The sequence below is a fragment of the Cebus imitator genome, unplaced genomic scaffold (assembly GCF_001604975.1).
Source record: "Cebus imitator isolate Cc_AM_T3 unplaced genomic scaffold, Cebus_imitator-1.0 Scaffold61, whole genome shotgun sequence".
In the NCBI taxonomy this organism is placed as follows: Eukaryota; Metazoa; Chordata; class Mammalia; order Primates; family Cebidae; genus Cebus; species Cebus imitator.
This window is the reverse complement of record NW_016107376.1, coordinates 4,888,369-4,911,630: the sequence shown is the minus strand read 5'-3', so window position 1 is coordinate 4,911,630 and position 23,262 is coordinate 4,888,369. Positions and strand designations below refer to the sequence as shown.

The window sequence follows — 23,262 nt, the reverse complement described above, 5'->3', positions numbered from 1 at the left end:
ACTCCTGGCCTCAAGCGGTCCTCCCCTGCTTGGCCTCCCAAAGTGCTAGGCCACCATGCCTGGCCCTTATCCTTATTTTAACCCAGAGTAGGATAATCCAGAGATTTCATCTTTTACTGTCTGGAGAGCCCTTTGCCCAAATGAATTAAATGTATGCCATACATTTTCTATGACTTATAAAAGTCACTAAGTTATTAAAGGAGTGTCAAGTGTGACTAAAATACTTTGCATTTTAAAAAATACAATTTTCCTCTATAATGCCTTTTAAAATGGCTAACCTTAGAGGCTTTTATAAGCCAAGTTACTTATTTCAAAGGAGTTACCCAATAAATATTCTTGCAAACTCAACAAACAGAGCATCCAAATAAGAAGAGTTCGTTTTTTTTTGAGACAGAGTCTCACTCTGTTGCTAAGGCTAGAGTGCAGTGGCATGATCTTGGCTCACTGCCACCTCTGCCTCCCGGGTTCAAGCGATTCTTCTGCCTCAGCCTCCTGAGTAGCTGGGATTATAGGCATGGGCCACCATGTCCAGCTAATTTTTGTATTTTTGGTAGAAATGGGGTTTCGCCATATTGGCCAGGCTGCTCTTGAACTTCTGACCTCATGTGATCAGACCTCCCCAGCCTCCTAAAGTGCTGGGACTACAGGTGTGAGCCACTGTGCCCGGCCCAAATAAGAAGAGTTCTGCTTTGTTCTTGAGAATATCATCTCTTAACCAGCGTTTAGGAATATGCTGAATAAATCATATGATTATTGTTAAACTCTTTTTCATAATTCCCCTTCTAAGCAATGTTATCCACCCAGCATGCTCTACACATTCTATTTGTCAAGTTAGATCACAAATGTGACTTCTTAGATACTTTTTCATGGAAGAAAAAGTACATCAATTTAGAAAAATTAAAGAAACCCACCTCCATATCAATGCTTCTAAGTATCAACTGTCCAGGAAATTCTAAATTAAAAATGATATTGCCAAAATGGTAACACTTTACCTGCAATAATATAAAAGGAGACACAGCAAAACCAAAAGTATGAAAGCCATTCCTCCTAAAATGGCCAAAAGAAACACCGTGTGATACGTGGTAATGTCCTGTGTTACAACCGGACCTGGAAGGTCAGAAAATGGCATTTAGAGTTTTGAACACCTGTAACTCAAAATCAGGATCATTCATTGAGAACACAGTGTCTTGTGTTCACTCTTCTTGGCTGGGGCATAGAGTAGTGGTCAGCGGAAAACACCCTCAGATCAATGCATTTGGGGTTCCAGCAGCATTGCATTAATGATTAGCATGACTAGCATGCAAGCTCCCATGGCCGGGAGCGCTTTGAATACTCAAAAACAAGATGTGGTTATGTCAAGGGCCCCTCCCAAGAGGAGAGGCACGCCTCACTTAGTAGCATTTGTTGCATTTGAAATACATGACCTTTTTATTTTATTTTTATTCTGTTTTGAGACAGGGTCTCATTCTGTCACCAAGGCCGGAGCGCAGTGATGTAATCATGGCTCACTGTTGCCTCGACCTCAGAAGCTCAATCGATCCTCCTGTCTCAGCCTCCCAAATAGCTGGGACTACAGGCATGCACCACCACATCCGGCTAATTTTTGTATATATTTTTTAGAGTCAGTGCTCTCACTATGTTGCCCAAGCTGGCCTTAACTCCTGAGTTCAAGCCGCCTGCCTCAGCCTCCCAAGTAGCTGAGGTTATAGTCATGCGCCACCACGCCTGGCTAATTTTGTATTTTTAGTAGAGACGGGGTTTCTCCATGTTGGTCAGGCTGGTCTCAAACTCCTGACCTCAGGGGATCCGCTTGCCATGGCCTCCTAAAGTGCTGGGATTATGGGCGTGAGCCACCATGCCCAGTCGAACAGTGCAATTCTTTATAAAATTCACAGCTATACTTCAATTCCTTTTTAAACAGGTAATTAAGGAACATAACCGAAATTATTTTCTTGCTGCCGGTGAGTTCATGAAAGCCCAATATTAGCGTAATTTATTTTAATAAAGGTGGGTTGTGAGATGGCTGACATACGTATCCCACATTGAATACCCTCAGAGGCTGTGCTGGGTATGCTTTGTGGTATTTTTGAGATGGGGTCTCACTCTGTCACCCAGGCTGGAGTGCAGTGACATGATCATAACTCACTGCAGCCTCGAACTACTGGGCTCAAGGGATCCTCCTGCCTCAGCCTCTTAAGTAGCTGGGATTACAGGTAAACGCTACCATCCCTGGCTAATTAAAACAAATTTTTTTTTAGAGATGAAGTCTTGCTATATTGCCCAGGCTGGTCTTGAGCTTCTGGGCTCAAGAGATCCTACCTTACCTCCCAAAGTGTGAGGATTACAGATACGAGCTACCCTGCCCTGGCCTGTGTATGCTTTTCATAGCTTTGAGTCTCCTCCTTCACTGGTAGGAAGCTCTCAGGGGGACCTACAACTGGCAGTTCCTTCATCCTGCCTTACAAAAGCATATACTGGTCAGACCCGGTGGCTTACGTCTATAATCCCAGCATTTTGGGAGGACAAGGCAGGTGGATAACCTGAGGTCAGAAGTTTGAGACCAGCCTGACCAACATGGTGAAAACTCCATCTCTACTAAAATACAAAAATTAGCCAGGTGGTGGTAGGCACCTGTAATCTCAGCTACTCCGGAAGCTGAGGCAGAAGAATTGCTTGAACCCAGGAGGCGGAGGTTGCAATGAGCCGAGATCACACCATTGCACTCCAGCCTGGGCAACAAGAGTGAAACTCCGTCTCTAAAAAACAAATAACAACAACAACAACAATACCAAAACACACAAAGAAAGCAAAAGCATAGACTAATCTACGGCATGATGGGAAAACTGACAGCTGAGACTGTTTGAAATACATTTAAAATTAAAGTTCACTTTAAAATGGGCTTTGTGGCATTTATTTTGGTACTTAAGTTTCTTTTCCTTCATTTATTCCTCTTCAGTCATAATCTATGTATTTCAGATTCAGAGAATGGGCATTTCTGTAAGTGGTTCATGCTTATGTCACTATAAAAACAATACCAGCAAGGGAAATACATTACTTTTAAAACAGATGTGAAATGTAAATGTTCTTATAAAGTTCTTATAAATGTTCTTATAAAGGGATATAAAGTCAACGTGACACATTTTTTGACACCTGTTTAGCAAAGACCTCCATCAAGTCCGTTAATTTGTGAGTCTAAGTGCTAATTCCAGTGATAATTCCATTACTAAAGTATTTGAGCTTTCATTTTAGAACTGCCTTCTTGGTTCATTTGCAAGAGACACCTTTTAATCACAGCACATTTTGACCTAGCTCAGTCACCTAGTTTATTCACTAGTCTTGAATGTGCATGACTTTCAGATGTGTTTAAAAGAAAAAAATCATAAAGATTTGCAACCAGGGAAGAGATTCACTAATGAAGGCGGAAGGTGGTCCAAGTAATATAGATTCTAAAGTCAGCTTAAGCAACACAACCATTGCTGGAAATAATTTTCTTGAGATGACTATTTTGAAAAAAAAAAAAAAAACCCACAAACAATTCTAGAATACTTATGAGGGTAATATAGGTTAAAAAATAAACCATTAGTCACATTCTGAAGATATGCCTTAAGGCACATATCCTAGACCAAAGGGGAAGATTCTCTTAGATATAAAGCAACTGGTTTGCATTTAAGCCTTTTTGGAAATGCCCACCAACCTTTTTGCCCCCAGTGGTGACTTCCTGCTAGCATCTCCGTGGCGTGCTTTTCCCTACATGTGCGCCTACACCAGGCCACAGCTGTTTCAGGAATTAGGGAGGAGGTCTTGCTGGTCTCTGTGGGCTTTTGATGAAGAATTCCCTATGGCAGCTGTCTGAACAAAACAGGCCCACAAGACTATTTTCTATGCATTATTCTTACCCTAGATGGAAAATGTCCAATCAGAAGTCCCCCACTCCCGTGAAATACCTTCTTGACAGTATTTCATCTTCAGACTTTTAACCATTTTTGAATAAGGCGTGATCTCTTACTAACTGTTGTCAACTGCTGAAGTTGTTTTCAGAAGCATACTTAGCTCGAACCCTCAAAGACCAAGGCAACTGATCTGCATCATTGCAAGTGTTGGCTCCGTGTTACCTGGGATGGGAGGGGACATGGCGGCCACCCAGTACCCCAGCTGGGGGGCAATGTACGTCCACGTCAGCTGGCTGCCTTCCTGGTGCACAAGACCCAGACCGCTCTTTAGCCACGTTCCTGTGGAATTGAGAAAGAGATATTAGCCACAAGCATACCAAGCTCCTTGGTAAGGCTTAAGCATATTGTAAAAGTCATCTTAAATGTCATGTTTATGACCTTTAAGATAACCAAGATGGCCAAAGTGTCCTCTAGGGATCCCAGACAGCTTTCTGGAGAAGGTCTTCAATTTCCCTTCAGGGAGAGATGAGCAACTTTACTATTCCTTTGCCTTCTCAATTCAATTACTTTCAGCCACTTTATCAAACACCCCTCCTTCCAAACACAGATGCTTTTAGCAGAAGTCTTTGGAAGCTCAGGAGCAGAATAAAAGCAGCATGATGGGGGCCGGTGAGAGTGAAAAGAGAGGGGGAAATCTGGTTCTGTTCATGCTCTTTGTCCTTGAGCAAATTTCCTATCCAGAATTGCAGACTGGCTATATCAGAATTACCTAGGGGTGTTTTGAAAAAATGGATCCCTTGATCCCATCTTTGCAAATTCTGACCCAGTAACCCTGGCTTCAGTGAGCATTTTTAAAAAGCTTCCAGTTTGTTCCAATGTGGGGAAACACCACATAAGTCAAGGTCTCTGCTGTATCTTCCAGTTATTCATTTAGCTAGCATTTGAGAGTAAGGAGCACGTGCTACGCACCAGCTATTTGCAGCATCTTATCAGATGCTGTCTATAATTCACACCACAACACTGAAGACTGGTGAGCTGACTTTTCCAAGGCCTCTTGGTGGCAGAGGGCAGAGTGGCAACAGAACCTGGGGCCGCCTGACCTCAGGGCTGTGCTATTTCTTCTGCTGTATCGTGCTGCATTTCCTAGAAATTTGATTCCCAGCATTTGACTACATTTTCACTTTGTGAAGTTTCTAGGAGCAGACTCATTGAAGAGGATGAACTTGCCCAAGGTTGTTGGGCTATTTCCCAGCCAAAAATGGGTGCCTTCTACCGGGCTCACTTGCAGAGAGCCTTGCTCTGAGGCCTGCAATGGCAGCTGTGGGCAGAAGGCAAGGGAGAGGCTGGGTGAACCTCTACACGGCCCACGTGCACCCACCCCGACCTACCAGCATGGAATGTAGCAGCATGCACAGGGCTTCTGTGCAGCTCACTTCCCTCCTATAATCATCCCCGTCTGCAATGGCCACATGGGCAGCCCTGTGGCACGAAGGCCTAAACAGACCAGCTGCGCACCAAAGGCAGGGATGTGTCATTTAACAGGGATGCATTCTGAAAATTCATTGTTCCTCGCTGTGCCAACATCACAGAGTGTCCTTATGCAAACCTAGATGGTACCGCCTCCTACACACCTGAGCTACATGGTCTAGCCCATTGCTCCTAGGCTGCAAACCCATACACCATGTGGCTGCACTGAACACCGTAGGCAACCGTAACACAATGGGAAGTATCTGTGTATCTAAACATAGAAAAGGTACCGTACAAATACAGAATTATAGCCTTATGAGATCACCATGGTATATGCAGTTCGTCGAGCCAATCATCATCCTGTGATGCATGACTGTATTCTACCCAAATGCTTGCCTTTCTTAGCTACGCACCTCATGCAGAGGTGGCAGTAGTCGATTTTTCCCCCCCTGAAGAAAGAAACAACACGTGGGCTGCTTTGAGGCCTTATCAGTTGCCATAGCAACATTCGAATGCAGTGGGTGGAAAGATACCCTTGGTGATGTCTCCCCTGGCAGCCACTCCTCTGCTCACATGCCAGCGGCACACAGGGGGCAGGTGGGAGAGGTCGGGCATCAATGAGGGCTTGGCATCCCTGCCTTCCCATGACACAGGATGGATCACTGCGCCAGCAGCGGGTTTGGGCTTCAGAAACAGCAGAATGTAAGCAAGGTTTTGCAAACGGGTATGAGGGCAGGGACGCGCGGTTCTGGTCCATTTCCCGAAGCACACCCTCGTAGAGATCACCTTGTCCTACAGGGCTACTGTACTAAGGGAGCAACAACGTAAGACGTTTGACACACTGAGGAAAAGGGGCCGGGCATGGTGGCTCATGTCTGTAATCCCAGCACTTTGGGAGGCGAAGACAGGAGGATCACTTGAAGCCAGGAATTTGAGACCAGCCTAGGCAACAGAGTGACACCCCATCTCTACAAAAAACAATTTTTAAAAGTAAGAAAAAGGGTTTTTCTGATGGTAAGAAAGTTTCCCCGAAGGTAGAGAATGTCTGCAACTGCTTCTAGTCCTGCTCCAGGCTCGGCGCTTGTTCAGCTCATGACTTACACATCAGATCCCCTCCCCAAAGCTGGCCTATAGTGATGCTCTCAGCCTCTCTGCATCAGCCAGGAAATGGCTGTGCATTCTTTGGTTTGCTGTTTTCCCCACATTAGATTCTTGAGTCACTGCTTGTCACAACAGATTCTGGGTTAGCCTAAACCGGACCCAGAGGTGAGAGCTGGAAGCTGAGTTTAAGTCCCGCTCATTCATGAGTGCACGCCTGTCTTTCTCCTGCCTTTCTCCCCAAGTTGACTTTCCCTTCTACAACACACCATAGGCAACTGAAACAGACTTTATAAAATACCTCCACACTGGCTGGGTGCAGTGGCTCACGCCTGTAATCCCAGCACTTTGGGAGGCTGAGGGCAGTGGATCATTTGCAGTCTGGAGTTTGAGACCAGTCTGAGCAACATGGAAAAACCCCACCTCTACTAAAAATAAAAAAATTAGCTGGGTGTGGTGGTGGGTGCCTGTAATCCCAGCAACTATGGGAGGCTGAGGCAGGAGAATTACTTGAACCTGGGAGGCAAAGGTTGAAGCAAGCCAAGATTGTGCCACTGTATACCAAAATGCAGTGACAAAGCAAGACTCCAGCTCAAAAAACAAAAACAAAAAGAACCCTCCGCATTACATTTGGGACAAGCCTTGTGGGTGACCACATATACAGACCCCATCTGCCTAATGAGTCCCCAAGTTCACTCTGGAAGACCCACAGTCCAGCAGAGGTGCTGGGGGAGGCCAGAAAGTCTACTGACTGAAGAAGACACAGCTGCCTTGAGAGTCAGTGAGGGAACGGCTCCACTTGGGGCGGATGTAGAAGGCGTGGGATGGATGAGTAGTTTTGATGAACAGGCAGGGGTTGTCAGTGATGGGGAGGGATGGGGCAGGGTGAAAGCCAGGAGAAAGAGGAGGAGAACATTCTGCCCAGGGATCAGTGTGCACAAAGGCCTGGCGTGGTGGGCATGGATGACCTTTGGGGATGGGAGCACGGAGGCCTCGGGTGAAGAGGACGGAGCAGCAGCGTCTGGGCTGGAAAGGAGCTTGGCATCCATCTTCGATGGGCTTCACTCCCCATTTGCTGCAGGAGGCCATGGGGGACCTGGAAACAGAGGCACACGTGGTCGGAGCTTCTCCCATCTCCTTCCTCTCTTCTACCCCTGATATGGTTTGGTTGTGTCCCCACCCAGATCTCATCTTGAATTGTAGCTCCCACAATTCCCGCCTGCAGTGGGAGGGACTCGAGGGGAGATAACTGAATCATGGGGGCGGGTCTTTCCCATGCTGTTCATGTGATAGTGAATAAGTCTCAAGAGATTTGATGGTTTTATAAGGGGGGTTCTCTTTACAAGTTTTCTCTCTTGCCTGTCACCATGTAAGATGCGCCTTTTGCCTTCTGCCACGATTGTGAGGCCTCCCCAGCCATGTGGAACTGAGTCCGTTAAACCTCTTTTTCTTTATACATTTCCCAGTCTCAGGTATGTCTTTATCAGCAGCTTGAAAAAGGACTAATACAATCCCCAACCCCCCATTCAGTTCCTTCCAAGCAGTCTTCGCAATGCGCATTTCTACCCAAGTCTGACGTTTGCCAGCAAGTGTAGCTCCAACCTCATATAGTTTTTCTCTCTTCCAAAAATCTACCCAGTCTTGCAAGATTCAAATCAAATCCATTGTTCTTCCAGAGGCCTTTCTAGACCACATGGTCTTCCATGTCCCAGCACATCTTGGGCAAGTGTTACTGTGTCATCCATCTGCCAAAAACACAGGGTGCCTTCAGTGGCTAGCCAGTGGTCCTAGGTCTTATCTCCTTTCTTAGGCGTGGCCTGTGTCTTGTGTTCCTTTTGTCTTCTCAGCACCTAGAGATATGCATAGAGGAGGAACTCCAGAGAACTTCAGAATGAGTGGAAGCTACAGGTGCAATAAAAAAAATAATAACCAGTAACCTGTGAAAGGCTGGGTGCGGTTGGCAGGGAAGGATATCTCCATGGCAGTGTGACCAGGCTTGGGATGCTGCCCTTTCAAACAAAGGGAACAGAACCAGCTGTGGAAGAGTCTACCGTGGCTACAGTGCAATGCTGTCTGGGGATTCAGCAATCGTGCTGTTACTGGCAAAAGCATTTTAAGCCTTCCGTGTTTTGTGGAAGGAAATAAGCTACAGGGAGTACGGGAATTAGTGAATTGTGTACTAGAAACACATGCTTCTCATGGTGGGAATCCTGATGCCACTGTGGGATGCAGACAGTTTCCCCAGTGGAGCAGTGGGCACCAGGGCTGGCATTCTTTATTGGTGATATCAGATGACAGAGCACATAGACCTCTGCAAAGTCTCTTCTGTTGAATATAAGATCACTGGGTGCTGCCACCAGGAAGGGTGTCCTTTCATCACGTGGTGGGAGGCTCGGGCACTGCTGAGATACAGCAAGGGAGGAACCAGGTTGCTCCTACTGCATGGACCAAAGAAAGCTCCACTGCAAGGCCCCTCAAGTTGGCCCACCTGCTCCTGGGTGTGGAGGCCTCAGGATGCTCCTGGGTGAGGACATCCACCCAGAGGGCTGTCCTGCTTGAGCCTCTCTCCTCAGGGTCTGACAGACAGCAGATCCTAATGTCGTGACAGCAGCCCAGCTGGGCTATATGCTCAAGCCCACTTCTCTGTGAGCTTCTCTTTCCGCCCTTCCCAGCCTTTTTCAGGGGCTTACCACTTACCCCTCAGTGTCCTGTGCACAAGCAGGCAGCTGAGGCAGCTACTGGGACTTGCAACTCAAGGCAAGATCGTGTGGTGAAGGCAAGCAGGACCCTACAGCCTCCTCCTGCCCTGCCCCAGAAACCCAGGCTTCTGCCTACAGAAGCCGCACTGCAGCAGCTGCGCACAACCTGGTCGTGCAGCAGCCATTTTAGGAGTTGGCTGGACGATGATATGTGCCTCTCTGGTCCAAGCAATGCCTAAGGCTGGGCCTATTATCGCGACTGCATGTGTTTGAAGGTTACAGGGTGATCTCTCTGGCAGCATCAAGGAATAAAATTCAGCATTACTGAAATTTCTAGATCATTGATTGTCAAATAGTTTTTAAAGCATTTGAACTCTCTCTTTAATGGATTCTTAGGTGGAAACTAATATATGAAACAGATAAAAGGTAAGCTTCTCTGCATGAGGGTAAAGACACGCCTCCACCACCTCCACCATAGCAATCCCCTGGACACCTCCTGAACCGTCTGCAAGCTACTCTTCTATATAACCTGACTCTTTGCCAAAACTTGAAAAGGCCATTTATAACAATTCTAAAAAGCATCATTTCCTCCTGCCCTGTGAATGTGAATATAATTTTGACTTTTCTTGATCCTTCAGGGTCATAATTATGATCGACTACAATGCTAGGTTCTGGCATATGAACGTCCTTAAGAATACAGAGGTGGGGATCAGAAGTTGTTCGCTCCTGTGCTGACTGCTTCCACCTACCCTCATTTTATTTCCGTTTTCCTTCTTCCTTATAACTTATCAGTGTTCTGTTATCAACTCTGCTCCGCGACCACCAAGCACCCCCCAGTGTCCCACCTGGAGCTGTATGCTATTGGGAAACGCATGGCCTTGTTACAATTGTGTTTGAAATAACATACACAGGCAGTGTGAGGGACAGGAGGATAAAATCAGATATGGAACAGTGATATATATATATATATATATGCGTGTGTATGTATTTTTTGAGACAGAGTCTCACTCTGTCGCCCAGGCTGGAGTGCAGTGGCGCAATCTCAGCTCACTGCACCCTCTGCCTCCTGGGTTTCAAGCAATTCTCCTGCTTCACCCTCTCGAGGAGCTGGGATTACAGACACCTGCCACCACACCTGGTTAATTCTTTGTATTTTTAGTAGAGATGGAGATTCACCAGTTTGGCCAGGCTGGTCTTGAATTTTTTATCTTAAGTGATTCACCTGCCTCAGCCTCCCAAAGTGTAGGAATTAAAGGTGTGGGCCAGTGTAGCTGGCTGAAATGGTGATATTTGAAATCCAAGTTCAGTATTGTTTTCTTCCACACTACACTCTCAGATCAGTTTTTGTCTGAATTGTCATTCTCTCTCTCTCTTTTTCTTTTGAGACAGGGTCTTGCTCTGCCACCCAGCTGGAGTGCAGTGGTGTAATCATGAATCACTGCAGCCTCAACCTCCTGTGCTCAAGGGATCCTCCCATCTCAGACTCCCAAGTAGCTGAGACTACAGGTACATGCTACCATGCCCAGCTCACTTTTGTATTTTTTATAAAGACAGAGACTCAATATGTTGTCCAGGGTGGTCTTGAACTTCTGGATCCAAGGGGTCCTCCTGCCTCGGCCTCCCAAAGCATTGGGATTATAGGCATCAGTCACCATGCCCAGCCTTGAATTATCACTCTTCAGTGTTATACCTTACACGATGGAGACTCAGATATTTTCAAGAATAAACAACTTCTTGAAATATCTTACTAATTTTTCAAAAATGAGTAACACATTCAGCTGGCAAGGTTGATTGTGTATAAAAAATCATGCATTCTTAATTTGGAAGCTACACTTAACTACAGTGATTATTACACACAACAAATGACAGGCAGGGAAAGCTGTGTCCTGTGAGATATGATGGAGTCTCCCAGGCATCACCAAGGGTGCTGCTTTCCTGCTTGGTTACTAACCAGTAATGAAATCAACTTTTGTTTGCAAAGTATAAAGAAAAGTGAGTTCAAAAATTTAATAAATGGCCGTCCAAAAGAGAAAAGAACTCTGAAATATGAAAAAAGAGCCCAAAACATGTGTCTAATTTGAATTTGACCTAAGGAGATCAGAGTTACCTGGACTTTCTAGGAGGTTGAGGCTGGCACATTTAAGAAGCAGACAGACCTGATATTACAAGCACTGTTGATTTTGAAAAGAAACCCATACATGAAATTCACATGTTAACAGAACATCACTGGAGCTGACACCCACTAGCCAAAGTACAAGAACAAAGCAGGAGCATTTTTTTTTTTTTAACAGACTGGGTCTTGCTCTGTCTTCCAGGCTGGACTGCAGTGTTGCTATCTTGGCTCACTGCAACCTCTGGTTCCTGGGCTCAGGCCATCCTCCCACTTCAGCCTCCTGAGTAGCTAGAATTACAGGTGTGCACCACCACATCTGGCTAATTTTTGCATTTTTAGTAGAGACAAAGTCTCTACTAAATGTTTCACCATGTTGCTCAGGCTGGTTGCAAACACCTGGGCTCAAGTAATCCTCCTGCCTCTTCCTCCTCCTAAGGTGCTGGGGTTGCAGGTGTGCACCCTGCACCAGCCCCAGCGACTGTTCTTACACTGAGATTTGTTAGCATATCAGACCTCAGAATACTGGGCAGATAAACACCCAGCAGTATAAAGCATCAATGGCCCACACAGATGACTTCCCTGGACTGACCAGATCCTAAATGTGAATTCCAAGTCTGCCACTTCTAGTCGTGTGTGCCAAGGACACGCTGAGGATGACACAGAAGAGGAGCTGAACGTCCCTGTGACATGGCTGAACCACTGGTGCAATCCTAGAGCCACCTGCCTCATGTTTCATTGTCATGTAAACAATAAATGACCTTGTCATTTAAATGCTTGTAGCTAGGTATTCTATTACTTGCTAATATATTCTAATGAACGTAGTTTTCCAGAAAGAGGCTGGAGTGAATTCTACTAGGTCTATAAGCTGGGACTTGGGAAGAAATTCCACAGCCACTCAGAAATCCCAACGCCAAAAGTTCTATCAATAAAGACGTGATCGTCCACACTGTGTAGCCATTTCTACTCCTACAGCTACATTCACACTGTGAAAGATTTGGGAACATTTAGGAAGGGGTGTAAGGTCACCTGTGCTGGCGCAGGTTTGATCTCGGATGGGGAAGCCTGCTGTTGTTTGACTTCTCAGCTGTGGGCTCTGCCTAATCACTAGCTCTCTTGGGCTATCATGGCTCCAGCTGAATAATTAGCATGGAGTGAGCATTAGCTCTTTTGATGAATAATCTTCTTAAGAGGTACGCACCTCTCAGATCCACGGCAAACACGCATCATCATCAACATCATGATCAGCATTGTCAGCACCACCATCACCATCTTCATTGTCACCATCACCATCAACACCATAGGCCTTGCCAGATCCCTGAACATGCTAGATTTCTCTAGAAAACAGATGACTTGCTTCCTTGGGATTTCATCTGCATTAAGCAATAATCTCTGTAAGTTTCTACCAACTGTACATATAGAATTATCAATACCTAAGTCTATGTTGTTGTGTGCTTTAACAAAATCGGCACAGAATCACATTAAAATAAAAAGCTATCAGCCCTTAAAGCACATTCTTCAGTATGTCAGAAACTGCGACAATTTCTACGTTTATGACATTGTGGGGTAGTCCTCTTTTTTTCCATATTAAAGTCTATGGCTTTGAGTAGCTAGGTTTCCTTCTTTGGAATTATTTTTTTATGAAATATGTCAGGAGTAAACATTCCTTGTTAATTCTACAGCAAAGTATTTGCCCGGTGGTCAATTATCTAATCATTCTTGTTGAAAGCAATCAAACTGAAGAGCAAAATTTATGTGCAGATGGTTGGATTCTCATAGCTGTGGGCAAGTACATTTCAGGACTGGTTTAAACAAGAATAAAATTAAGGGCAACTCATTGTAACCAATGACCTTCTGTTTGAAGCATGAAATCAGGGATGTGTTGAATATTAGAAATCAAAACCATGGCTGCAGTCAGCTGCAACATATTCCCTGGGTATTTTTAGGGTAGTTTTGGAGGAAGAGATTCTTAAACCTAAGCAACTGATTTTTTTTTTTTCTTTAAGCCTTAGCTGAGCTATCATAAGACTTACTGAAACACGTTTTAGGAAAGAAGCAGTTATGGGAAACCATAAAGATCCTGGCAGACTTATAGAAAGCGTATTCCTTAAATAGATAGCCAGAGGTATCAGGATACATAATAGCATTAATAAAATTTAATGAGAGAATTCTCAATTTACAATAGATATATAAATATTTCCAGAAAGTAGGTCAGAGTAAAAGCTAATTAGCCCCATCTGGGGAAAAATTTTGTTCATTACCCACCGAGGCCAATACCCATATTGCAATTACATGTCAGAAGGGACAGGGTGGGGAGCACACAAGGATTGTAGGTGGCACAACCATTAGTCCCCAAGCATTGGAAATAATCTCAAAATGGAAGACAGCATAACAGATAATTTATAGAGAATAACCGGGCATTCTCATAAGAGAGAAATTACAAATCAGATGCTTACTAAAGAGCTTGTTGACACGGAGATCTTGCTAAGTGCAGGTTCTGATCTAGAGGTCTGGAGGAAAGCCGAGAAGGCAGTTCCTATTTTATTTGTTGAGGCAGAGTCTCTCTCTGTCACCCAGGCTGGAGTGCAGTGGTATAATCACAGCATTGCACCTTTGACCTCCTGGGCTCAAGTGATCTTCCCACCTCAGCCTCCCAAGTAGCTAGAACCACAGACATGCTACCATGCCTGGCTAAATTTGTTTTTTATAGAGATGGGGTCTTGCTATGTTACCTGAGCAGGTCTCAAACTCCTGAGTTCAAGCGATCTTCTCGCCTTGGCCTCCCAAAATGCTGGGGCTACAGGTGTGAGCCACTGTGCACAGCCCCAAGAATGCAGTTCTCACGAGCTCGGGGTGATGCGGGTGCCACTCATCTGCAGATCTCACTCCGAGTAGCAACACCTCTCTAAATTATTTGCCTTTTAATGGGTGTGGTAACTCTTGTCAGACAGAATTGCCACACCTGCAAAATGCCCTTATGCCATTTCCCACCATGTGGCTGTAGCGCGTTCACAAGGTGGCCGGTGCTTGAAGCAACTTCAGAAATATTTCTGATATATTCAAGAAGGAATCTGGTCACTTCTCAGACTACAGGCTAGGGCTCAGGGCACTCAAATGCCTACAGATGGCTGGGCGTGGTGGTTCACGCCAGCCATCTCAGCACTTTGGGAAGCCAAGGTGGAAGGATCTCTTGTGCCTAGGAGTTTAAGATCAGCCCTGGTAACACAGCAAGACCACAACTCTACAAAAAATAAAAAATAAAAAAATTAGTCTATGGCCATATCACCCAGAACGTGCCCGATCCCATCTGATCTTGGAAGCTAAGCAGGGTCAGGTCTGGTTAGTACTTGGATGGGAGACTGACTGGGAATACCAGGTGCTGTAGGCTTTTTAAAAATAAATATTTAAAAAATTGTAAAAAAATAAAAATAAAAATAAAAACATTAGCTGGGCTGTGGTGGTGGGTACCTGTAGCCCAGGTTACTTAGAAGGCTGAGGCAGGAGGGTCGCTTGAGCCCAGGGGCTCCAGGCTGCAGTGAGCCACGGTCAAGCCACTGCACTCTAGCCTGGGTGACAAAGTTAGACCCTGTCAAAAGAACAATAACAAAAATTTCAAATGCAGATGCCACTGTGTTCTTGCTTAGAGGGACATGTTACTTAGTGACCTAGCTGGTTCCAACTTTGAGACCTCTGCAATGACCATGGTCCCTGCCCAGGACATCCTACCCCAAAGGTAAGCCCACACTAGGGTCCTTGGTGTTAGGATCTCGGCTCAAATGTCCCTTCTCCAAAGGCTCTGACCAGCTAATGACTCTCCACCATCACTCTGCTTAAGTGTTTCTCCGCCATCTGAAAGAAACTGGCTCACTGTCTGTTTCCTTCTTCTAGAACAACAGCTTCATAATTACAGGGCCCTTCCCCGGCTTGTTTTGCCATTGTTTTATCCCAAGAGCCTACAATAGAGTAATGTCTGGCACAAAGAAGATGTTCAATAAATCTTTGCTGACTGAAGGATTGTTTGATTTTTATTTTTCCCTAAGCGAAGTCAGGAATAGAATCCCATGGGAAATCTTTCCATTTTTTAATGTTAGCAGTACATTCAAACAGAACAAACATCCCCAGACCAACTGTCTGGGGCAAACAAAACATATCTGGGAATGGGTGGTTGTTGTGAATTCGCAGATCAGCCCGTTATTCCATTCAGCCACATTAAGTCTTGGCATTGAAGCAGGAATCCACAAAAATCTGATAAACTGGAAAAGGAAGGAGATTTGGAGTCTGAAGAAATCATGTTTTATAACTCCCCCTTCCCTAGGATGTCCCACGAATGTGGGAAACACTCAATTCTACTGAGCGAAAGTTCCTTTCTGATAAAGACCGTCGCCCCCCGCCTCCAGGGTTGCATTGAGAGTAATGGTGTAAAATGCTGGTTTATAGGAATACCTGTTTTCCTAACAGATAAGCTCAGCTAAGAATGAATAGATAAAAACACTTCTTTTCTTTTTTTCTAAAGGATCTAAGTTGTGATCCTATTTTTCTTCCCCTTCCATTTAGGAAAACTTCAAACTGCATACTAGAAATGGCTGGGCTGCCAGACACAACTACATGTACACGCGTACCGCAGAGGCAAGACGGATGCTTCTGTGGAATCGTCTAGTAAAGCACATTCTGCACCTGCCTGGTGTATTCAGGGTGTGTGTTTGTGCATGTGCGTGCGTACAAGTAATTTTAAAAGGGTGATTGAAAGGAAGGGGCAAGAAGAACCATGAGATTAAAAATGTGATACGTGGCTGGCTGTGTGCCTGGTGCTTTAGGTAAATGATCACCCTTAGGTCTTAGGCAAGCCTGAAGGGGAGATTTTACAGATCTCATACTTGAGCTCAGAAGCATTAGGTCCAGAGACATTAGAAATTTGCTCAAGGACAGGCTCTCTCCTGACATTTACAGAACTTGAGATGTTTCAGACCTGATGAATGCACAAAACTATATTCAAAAGGAAGAAAAAAAACATACAAAGTGTTGCTCTTCTTTTAAAAAATCATATGTGTTAAGTGAGTGCTAATATATGAGATTATAGCTCACACAAAAGTATAAAGCCAAACTTACAAAAGAAACAAAGCTACGGTTTCCAAATAAATGTCGAATTAAAAACATCAACTTAATGGTGTACCTGATGACGTATTGTTACCCGTTGAGGGTACCTGTCTAGGTTTCTGGTGTTTTGAACAAAGAATTGGACAAAACGCACAAGCAAGGCAACCAAAGCAGAGATTTAATTTAAAGGTGAGTACACTCCACCGAGTGGGAGTGGGCTGCGGCAAGAGGCTCAGGAGCGTCGGTCACAGAATTTTCTGAGGCTTAAATACCCTCCAGCAGTTTGCTACGGGTTCATTCTAGCAGCCCATAACCAGTCTAATTGGTTGTGGGAGGGGACCCATCAGGGGTCCTTTCATTTTCCGACAGCCAGGCAGCAACTGCCATGTAGAAAAAGGAGGGATTAAAAAGTAGCCTCTGGGCCATAAAAAGTAGCTCACACCTGTCATCCCAGCACTTTGGGAGGCCGAGGTGAGCAGATCATGAAGTCAGGAGTTCAAGACCAGCCTGGCCAACATGGTGAAACCCTGTCTCTACTAAAAATACAAAAATTAGCCAGGCATCGTGGTGGGTGCCCATAATCCCAGCTACTTGGGAGGCTGAGGCAAGAGAATCACTTGAACCTAGGAGGCGGAGGTTGCAGTGAGCAGATGCTGTATCACTGCACCCCAGTCTGGGTGACAGATCAAGACTTAAAAAAAAAAGGAGCCTCTGGGCCAGGCATGGTAGCTCACACCTATAATCTCAGCATTTTGGGAGGCCCAGGTGGGCCAGTCCCCTGAGGTCGGAAGTTCCAGAAGAGCCTGGCCAACATGGTGAAACCAGTCTCTACTAAAAAATCAGCTGGTGTGGTGGATGCCTGTAATTCCAGCTACTTAGGAGGCTGAGGCAGGAGAATTGCTTGAACCTGGGAGGTGGAGATTGCAGTGAACTGAGATCACACCACTGCCTTCCAGCCTGGGCAAGAGAGCGAGGTGAGACTCCGTCTCAAAAATTAAATAAATAAATAAATAAACACCAAGAAAAGCCTCTGATATCCGGTCAGCTGAGTCAGCCTTAGGTTCTCTACCTCCAGACCTGATTCTCCTGCCTCAGTACTACTGAACTGAACTTGAACTTGCAACATACACATGACATCCACGGTTAGGTGGGGCTTCTTCCCAGCTCGGCATGCGTATGATTCTTCCGCCATGTTTCTCAAACTGAACCGTAAACTGTTCAACATACTTTAATTCCACTTGTCCTTATTATGCTGGTGTTATATCATGTGTATATTACATCTACCATGGTTCCTTCTCATTTGTCCTATTCTATCCAACAGTGTATTCATAAATGCAGATTCAGGCAATAACATCTGATCATTTAAAATTTTCATGTTAAGTTTTAAAAGATCATGATCAAACCCCAAACTCCAAATTTGAAAATCCTTGCAGATAATTTCCAGGCCTCAAAGAAGTGGTCTGGATCTACAGGCTTCAGTGGGAAACACTGAATCTTACTGGTAAACCTTGGATACCTGGGAGTTTCATCTCTCCCCTGTACCCATCCTCAGGGTCCTCACCTGCAAGGTGTGGATAGCATAGGTTGCTGAAAAGACCTATGGTGGTCAGCCAGGAGAAAGGAGAGAGCAAAGCCGGGTAGCACATTAGGCCCACACACTAGACAAACACCCCAGAGACTTATGTTCCTGCTGTTCACCTATTCTGAACTTTAAAGTTATTTGGAAGTTCAATCCCAAACAATGATATTTCCAAATATGGAAGAGCTGGTCAGGGATGGGCCCCGGCCAATCACACTGGATGGCAGGGCCATTCCAGCTAAATAGCAGCCTTGGGTGAGACTGGGATGTTAAATTTAAAAACATTAAGGCTTTCCTGTACCTGTCCTCTTAGACCATGCTTCCAAAAAAATCACAAACTGTACATGGGCTAAATAATAGCAGCAATGATGCTGATGAGAGCAGCGAACACATATAGAGCCTTTCCTAAGGGCCAGGCTCTGCTGTGGGTACTCTCTATATGAGGGAGGGGCTGGGGCTATTATGATCCCCATTTTATATATGAGAAAACTGAAGCCCAGCGAGGTGAAATGACTTGCTCAAGACGACACAACCAGTAACCAGAGGAGGAGCCGGCATCCAAGACCAAGCCGCCTCGGTGGCTGGGCTGCAGCCTGCCTCTATTCTCTTCATAAACACTATCAGCTGGGTCTCATCTGGTGCAATATATACATCTATCAAAAATATTTCTACCTTTTAATTGCCCACTCAAGTGGAGGCAACTGAAAACAGGTGATAGTTAAAAGTACTGAATTCTGAAATACAGTGGCTTTACTTTCCCAGTTCGTTTTCATCCAGGTTAATACAAGAATGAGTGTATTTGATGCTGTCCTTAAAATCCAGGCCAGGCTGGGTGCAGTGGTTCACTGCCTGTAATCCCAGCACTTTGGGAGGCCAAGGCAGGAGGATAACTTTAGGGCAGGAGTTTGAGACCACCCTGGCCAACATGGTGAAACCCCATCTCCACTAAAAACACAAAACTCAGCTGGGTGGGGTAGCACATGCCTGTAGTCCCAGCTACTTGGGAGGCTGACGCAGGAGAAACACTTGAACCTGGGAGGCAGAGTCAGACTCTAACTCAAAAAAAAAAAAAAAAAATCCAGCCAAATAGCAAACTAAGTGGACCTTGAGGCTTCTGGGTGATGGGGAAAGCTTGCAGGAAGACACAAATCTGCCACAGATGATCCATGAAGTGAACACTCTGTAAGTGGTAACTAAGAATGAAGGGTAAATAAAACCTCTACACTCCAAGACCACAAAAGCTACACCAAGCATGGGAAATTCTAGTTCCGCAGAAAAAGATATGTTAAGGGACCTAAGTTCCAAAGAATAGGGTTTTTAAACAAAAGCACCCCCTGAACCCCACTATACAAGAACTAGTATGATGCTATTATTTTCTGAAAGTTCTCATTTTTAGGGGAGACAAACACAAAGGCTTAATGATTCCTAGGAACGGATTGATAACACAAGATTGTTTTTTGCGTTGCTAGGCAACACTGAAAAATAAATGTCGATGTTCTGAGATCACAGCTTGGTTCTTCTCCCAGGGGCAGGACCAGGGTTCCCCAGTTCTCCTCCGCTCCACCCAGAGAACAGGGGTGGTACAGAGCCACTGCCATGCTGAGAGTCCACAGCGGCCACAGATACCAACTGGCATTTCCAAGGACAAATCACAGTTGACTGCCTGGCTGCCAACATCTTCAGCGAAACAGTTTTCACTTACCTGTCATCACACCCAGACAAGTCCCATGTTCTCAGTGTTCTTTGCTACCTGTAATCACTTCAATCGCTTTTTTTGGAGGTAAACTGCCTCTTTTCCCCCAGTTGTCTCATTAAAGCCCCATTCACCCCTAAGAGTGATTTTAACATTTGGGAAAGTACAGACATGTTTCCTGGGAGTTATTTATTTCTAAGCAATAGCTTTGACTCTGAATATTTCCACTGTAAAAAGGCCAATTTCCAATCACAGCTTTCTCACGGATATACTGATATTGCCTTAGCTAAGTTGAATTCCTCCTTTGTTTAATGCTCTGAACTACTGCATCTATTGTTTTTCAAAAAATTCAAGATGACGCCTGGGGTTCTGAAATCACATCACACATCTAGGCACATGCTTGTTAGAGAAATGAACTCCTGTTTTTCATTCTAACTTTCACCCACACAGTGTAGGACCGTTTATCTCTATAATTCAATTAACCACCTCAGTATTCCCATCTGGGTTATTTCACCTAGACAGGCGGCTTGTGATATATATAGAGAAAGATAAGCTAATATTATAATAAATATTTCATTGAAGACTATTTTTTCTTTTGAGACAGAGTTTCGCTCTTGTTGCCCAGGCTGGAGTGCAATGGCGCGATGTTGGCTCACTGTGACCTCTGCTTCCCGGATTCAAGTGATTTTCCTGCCTCAGCCTCCCGAGTAGCTGGGATTACAGGCATGTGCCACCACGCCCCGCTAATTTTTGTATTTTTAGTAGAGATGGGGTTTCCCCATGTTAGTCAGGCTGGTCTCAAACTCCCGACCTCAGGTGATCCACCCGCTTTAGCCTCCCAAAGTGCTGGAATTACAGGTGTGAGCCACTGTGCCTGGCTGAAGACTATTTTTTAAAGAGCAGATTTAGATTTGCAGCAAGACTGAAAGGAAGGTGCAGATAACCCAGACACAGCTCGACTCTCTCTTGATCAATATCCCCTATGGGAGTGGTACCTTCGCTACAACTAATGAGCCTGAATTCACACGGCATTATCACCCAGCCCATCATTTACATGTTAAATAGTATTTTTGTTTTAAGTTGTGAACATAATCTTGTGCTTTAAGAACTCCCACTCTTTGCCGCCCTTCCCCCACCCCAATAAAAAAACCAATGAAATGGAAAAACAATCTTGGATTTGTATTTGAAATCAAGCTCCACCTTCAAGGGCAAGTTGTCTGTGACTTAGGTAAAAGCACTAATTAAATGAACTCGGCATGGCTGTAATGTTCACCATCTGACGTGGAGACAAATCTACACACCAATTATGAGTGGGTGTTCCTGAGAGCCTGATACATATGCAGCGTACATGGTAAGCGGCTGGTTCAGTAACCACCATTTCTATAGCAACCCACACATACTTGCATGTTGTGTTTTGGGAAGGCAGTTAAAACTGGATTCTACAATGTAGCCTCACTCTTGGAATATGCTTTTATTCCTATCATCTTAATAGAATGAGAGTATCCAAATCATATAACCCAAATTGCCATTAAACAGCAGAAACTTATCAAATACAGGATCCATAAATCTTGATTTTTTTTTTTTTTTTTTTTTGCCACTTGATGTCCATCACTTTAAATTCAAACCACTGACCTGATTTGCTTGTGACCATTCCCCAGGGCAACAAGTCAGATGTCAGTCTGACAACCTGTACATTAGACAGCCATCTGCTGCCCCAGTTACAGGATAAAGAAAGGGTAAATGTCTGTAAAATAGAGCTGACATAATCAACTCTTACTGTCTAGAAAGGCTCAGCTAAGAGGCATTCACCATGACTAACAAAACTTCCTTTGCCAGACATGGGAAGGAACACAGCTTCTTTTAAAGGTCAAACTGGCCACTGCACAGTAAATATTCACTTTATTGATTTATTTTTATTTTTAATTTTTTTTTTTTTGAGAAAGAGTATCACTCTAATGCCCAGGCTGGAGTGCAATGGTGTGATGCTGGCTCTCTGCAACCTTACCTCCCAGGTTCAAGGGATTCTCCTGCTTCAGCCTCCCGAGAAGCTGGGATTACAGGCACCTACCTACCATGCCTGGCTCCAGCTAATTTTTGTATTTTTAGTAGAGATGGGGTTTCACTATGTTGGCCAGGCTGGTCTCAAACTCCTGACCTCAAGCGATCTGCCCATCTTGGCCTCCCAAAGTGCTGGGATTACAGGTGCGAGCCACGGCACCCAGCTACATGTTCACTTTAATCCCTTCCCCCACATACATCCTGACACCCAGGACACAGAGAGGGCACAATTGGATCATAACATATTCCGCTAATTCTTTTTTTTTTTTTTTTTTAATTGAGACGGAGTTTCACTCTTGTTACCCAGGCTGGAGTGCAATGGCGCACTCTTGGCTCACTGCAACCTCCGCCTCCTGGGTTCAAGCAATTCTCCTGCCTCAGCCTCCTGAGTAGCTGGGACTACAGGCTAATTCTTTAAGGAAAAGAGATATGCTAAATAATTACTGCTTTGCTCTACAAGTCAAAGCATTTTAACAAAATAGCTTTAGCAAAACCTGTAAATGTGACAAAATTCCCAATTCCAGTATGGGTTGAATAACCTTTATCCAAGATGCATTTTGGATTTTGGAATATTTCATTATACTTACTCATTGAACATACTTAATCTGAAAATCCAAAATCTAAAATGCTCCAGTGAGCATTTCCTTTGAGCATTTCCTTTGAGTATCATCATGGCCCTCAAAAAGTTTTGGATTTTGGAGCATTTCAAACCTTGGATTTGGGATGTTTAACTTACATATGTTAGTCATGCTTCTTAAAAAAAATCATTTCAGGCTGGGCTTGGTAGCTCATGCCTGTAATTCCAGCACTTTGGGAGGCCAAGGCAGGCACATCACTTGAGGTCAGGAGTTTGAGATCTGCCACACAGTGAAAACCTGTCTCTACTAAAAATACAAAAATTAGCCTGGTGTGGTGGCATGCACCTGTAGACCCAGCTACTTGGAAGGCTGAGGCAGAAGAATCACTTGAACCCAGGAGGTGGAGGTTGCAGTGAGCTGAGATCGTGCCACTGCACTCCAGCCTGGGTGACACAGTGAGATGCCATCACACACACACACACACACACACACACACACACACACACACACAAATCATTTTTATTGAGGGTCCATATAGCAATTAGCCAACTCAGGCTGTTGTAACATACTGAACAAATTCAATGTTATTTGTTTTCTAAGATGGTGTTAATCTGGTACACCATCTTCTAATGAATATACAGGTTGAAATATGAAGATGCCAATTTATAGAATGGGAAATTCTTTGCCTGTTCCAAAAGAAAAAATTATGACAACTGTGATACATGGCAGCATCAGAAACTGATCCCATTCTCTCGGGTTTTGAAAGGGAGCATTTCCAGGTCTCTCTCCTAAGAGGAAACTTTCAATTACCTGACAGTCAAAGATTAAAGTGTGTGAATTAGAGTTAAAACATGGATATACTGAGCTAGCGTTAAAACGTGATTTTGAGGCAGGGTGGTGGCTCACAGTCATTGTAATTGCAGTGACCTGGGAGGCTGAGTTGGGAGGATCACTTGAGGGCAGGAATCTGAGACCAGTCTGGGCAACATAGCAAGA

General features: G+C 44.6%; 1 protein-coding gene and 1 pseudogene across 2 annotated transcripts in view; one reads left to right on the top strand and one right to left on the bottom strand.

The window, feature by feature from the left end:
* Positions 1-23,262, bottom strand: part of FAM171A1 (family with sequence similarity 171 member A1) — a 151,000-nt gene that overhangs the window by 3,338 nt on the left and 124,400 nt on the right. For both annotated transcript variants that reach the window (XM_017529794.2, XM_017529795.2), the window contains exons 6-7: positions 4,113-4,229; positions 993-1,107 (exon numbers count right to left, since the gene is read on the bottom strand). In XM_017529794.2, coding sequence (XP_017385283.1) covers positions 993-1,107; positions 4,113-4,229 — 232 coding nt within the window. The remainder of the gene's footprint in view (positions 1-992; positions 1,108-4,112; positions 4,230-23,262) is intronic.
* Positions 14,534-14,652, top strand: LOC119471430 (annotated as a pseudogene).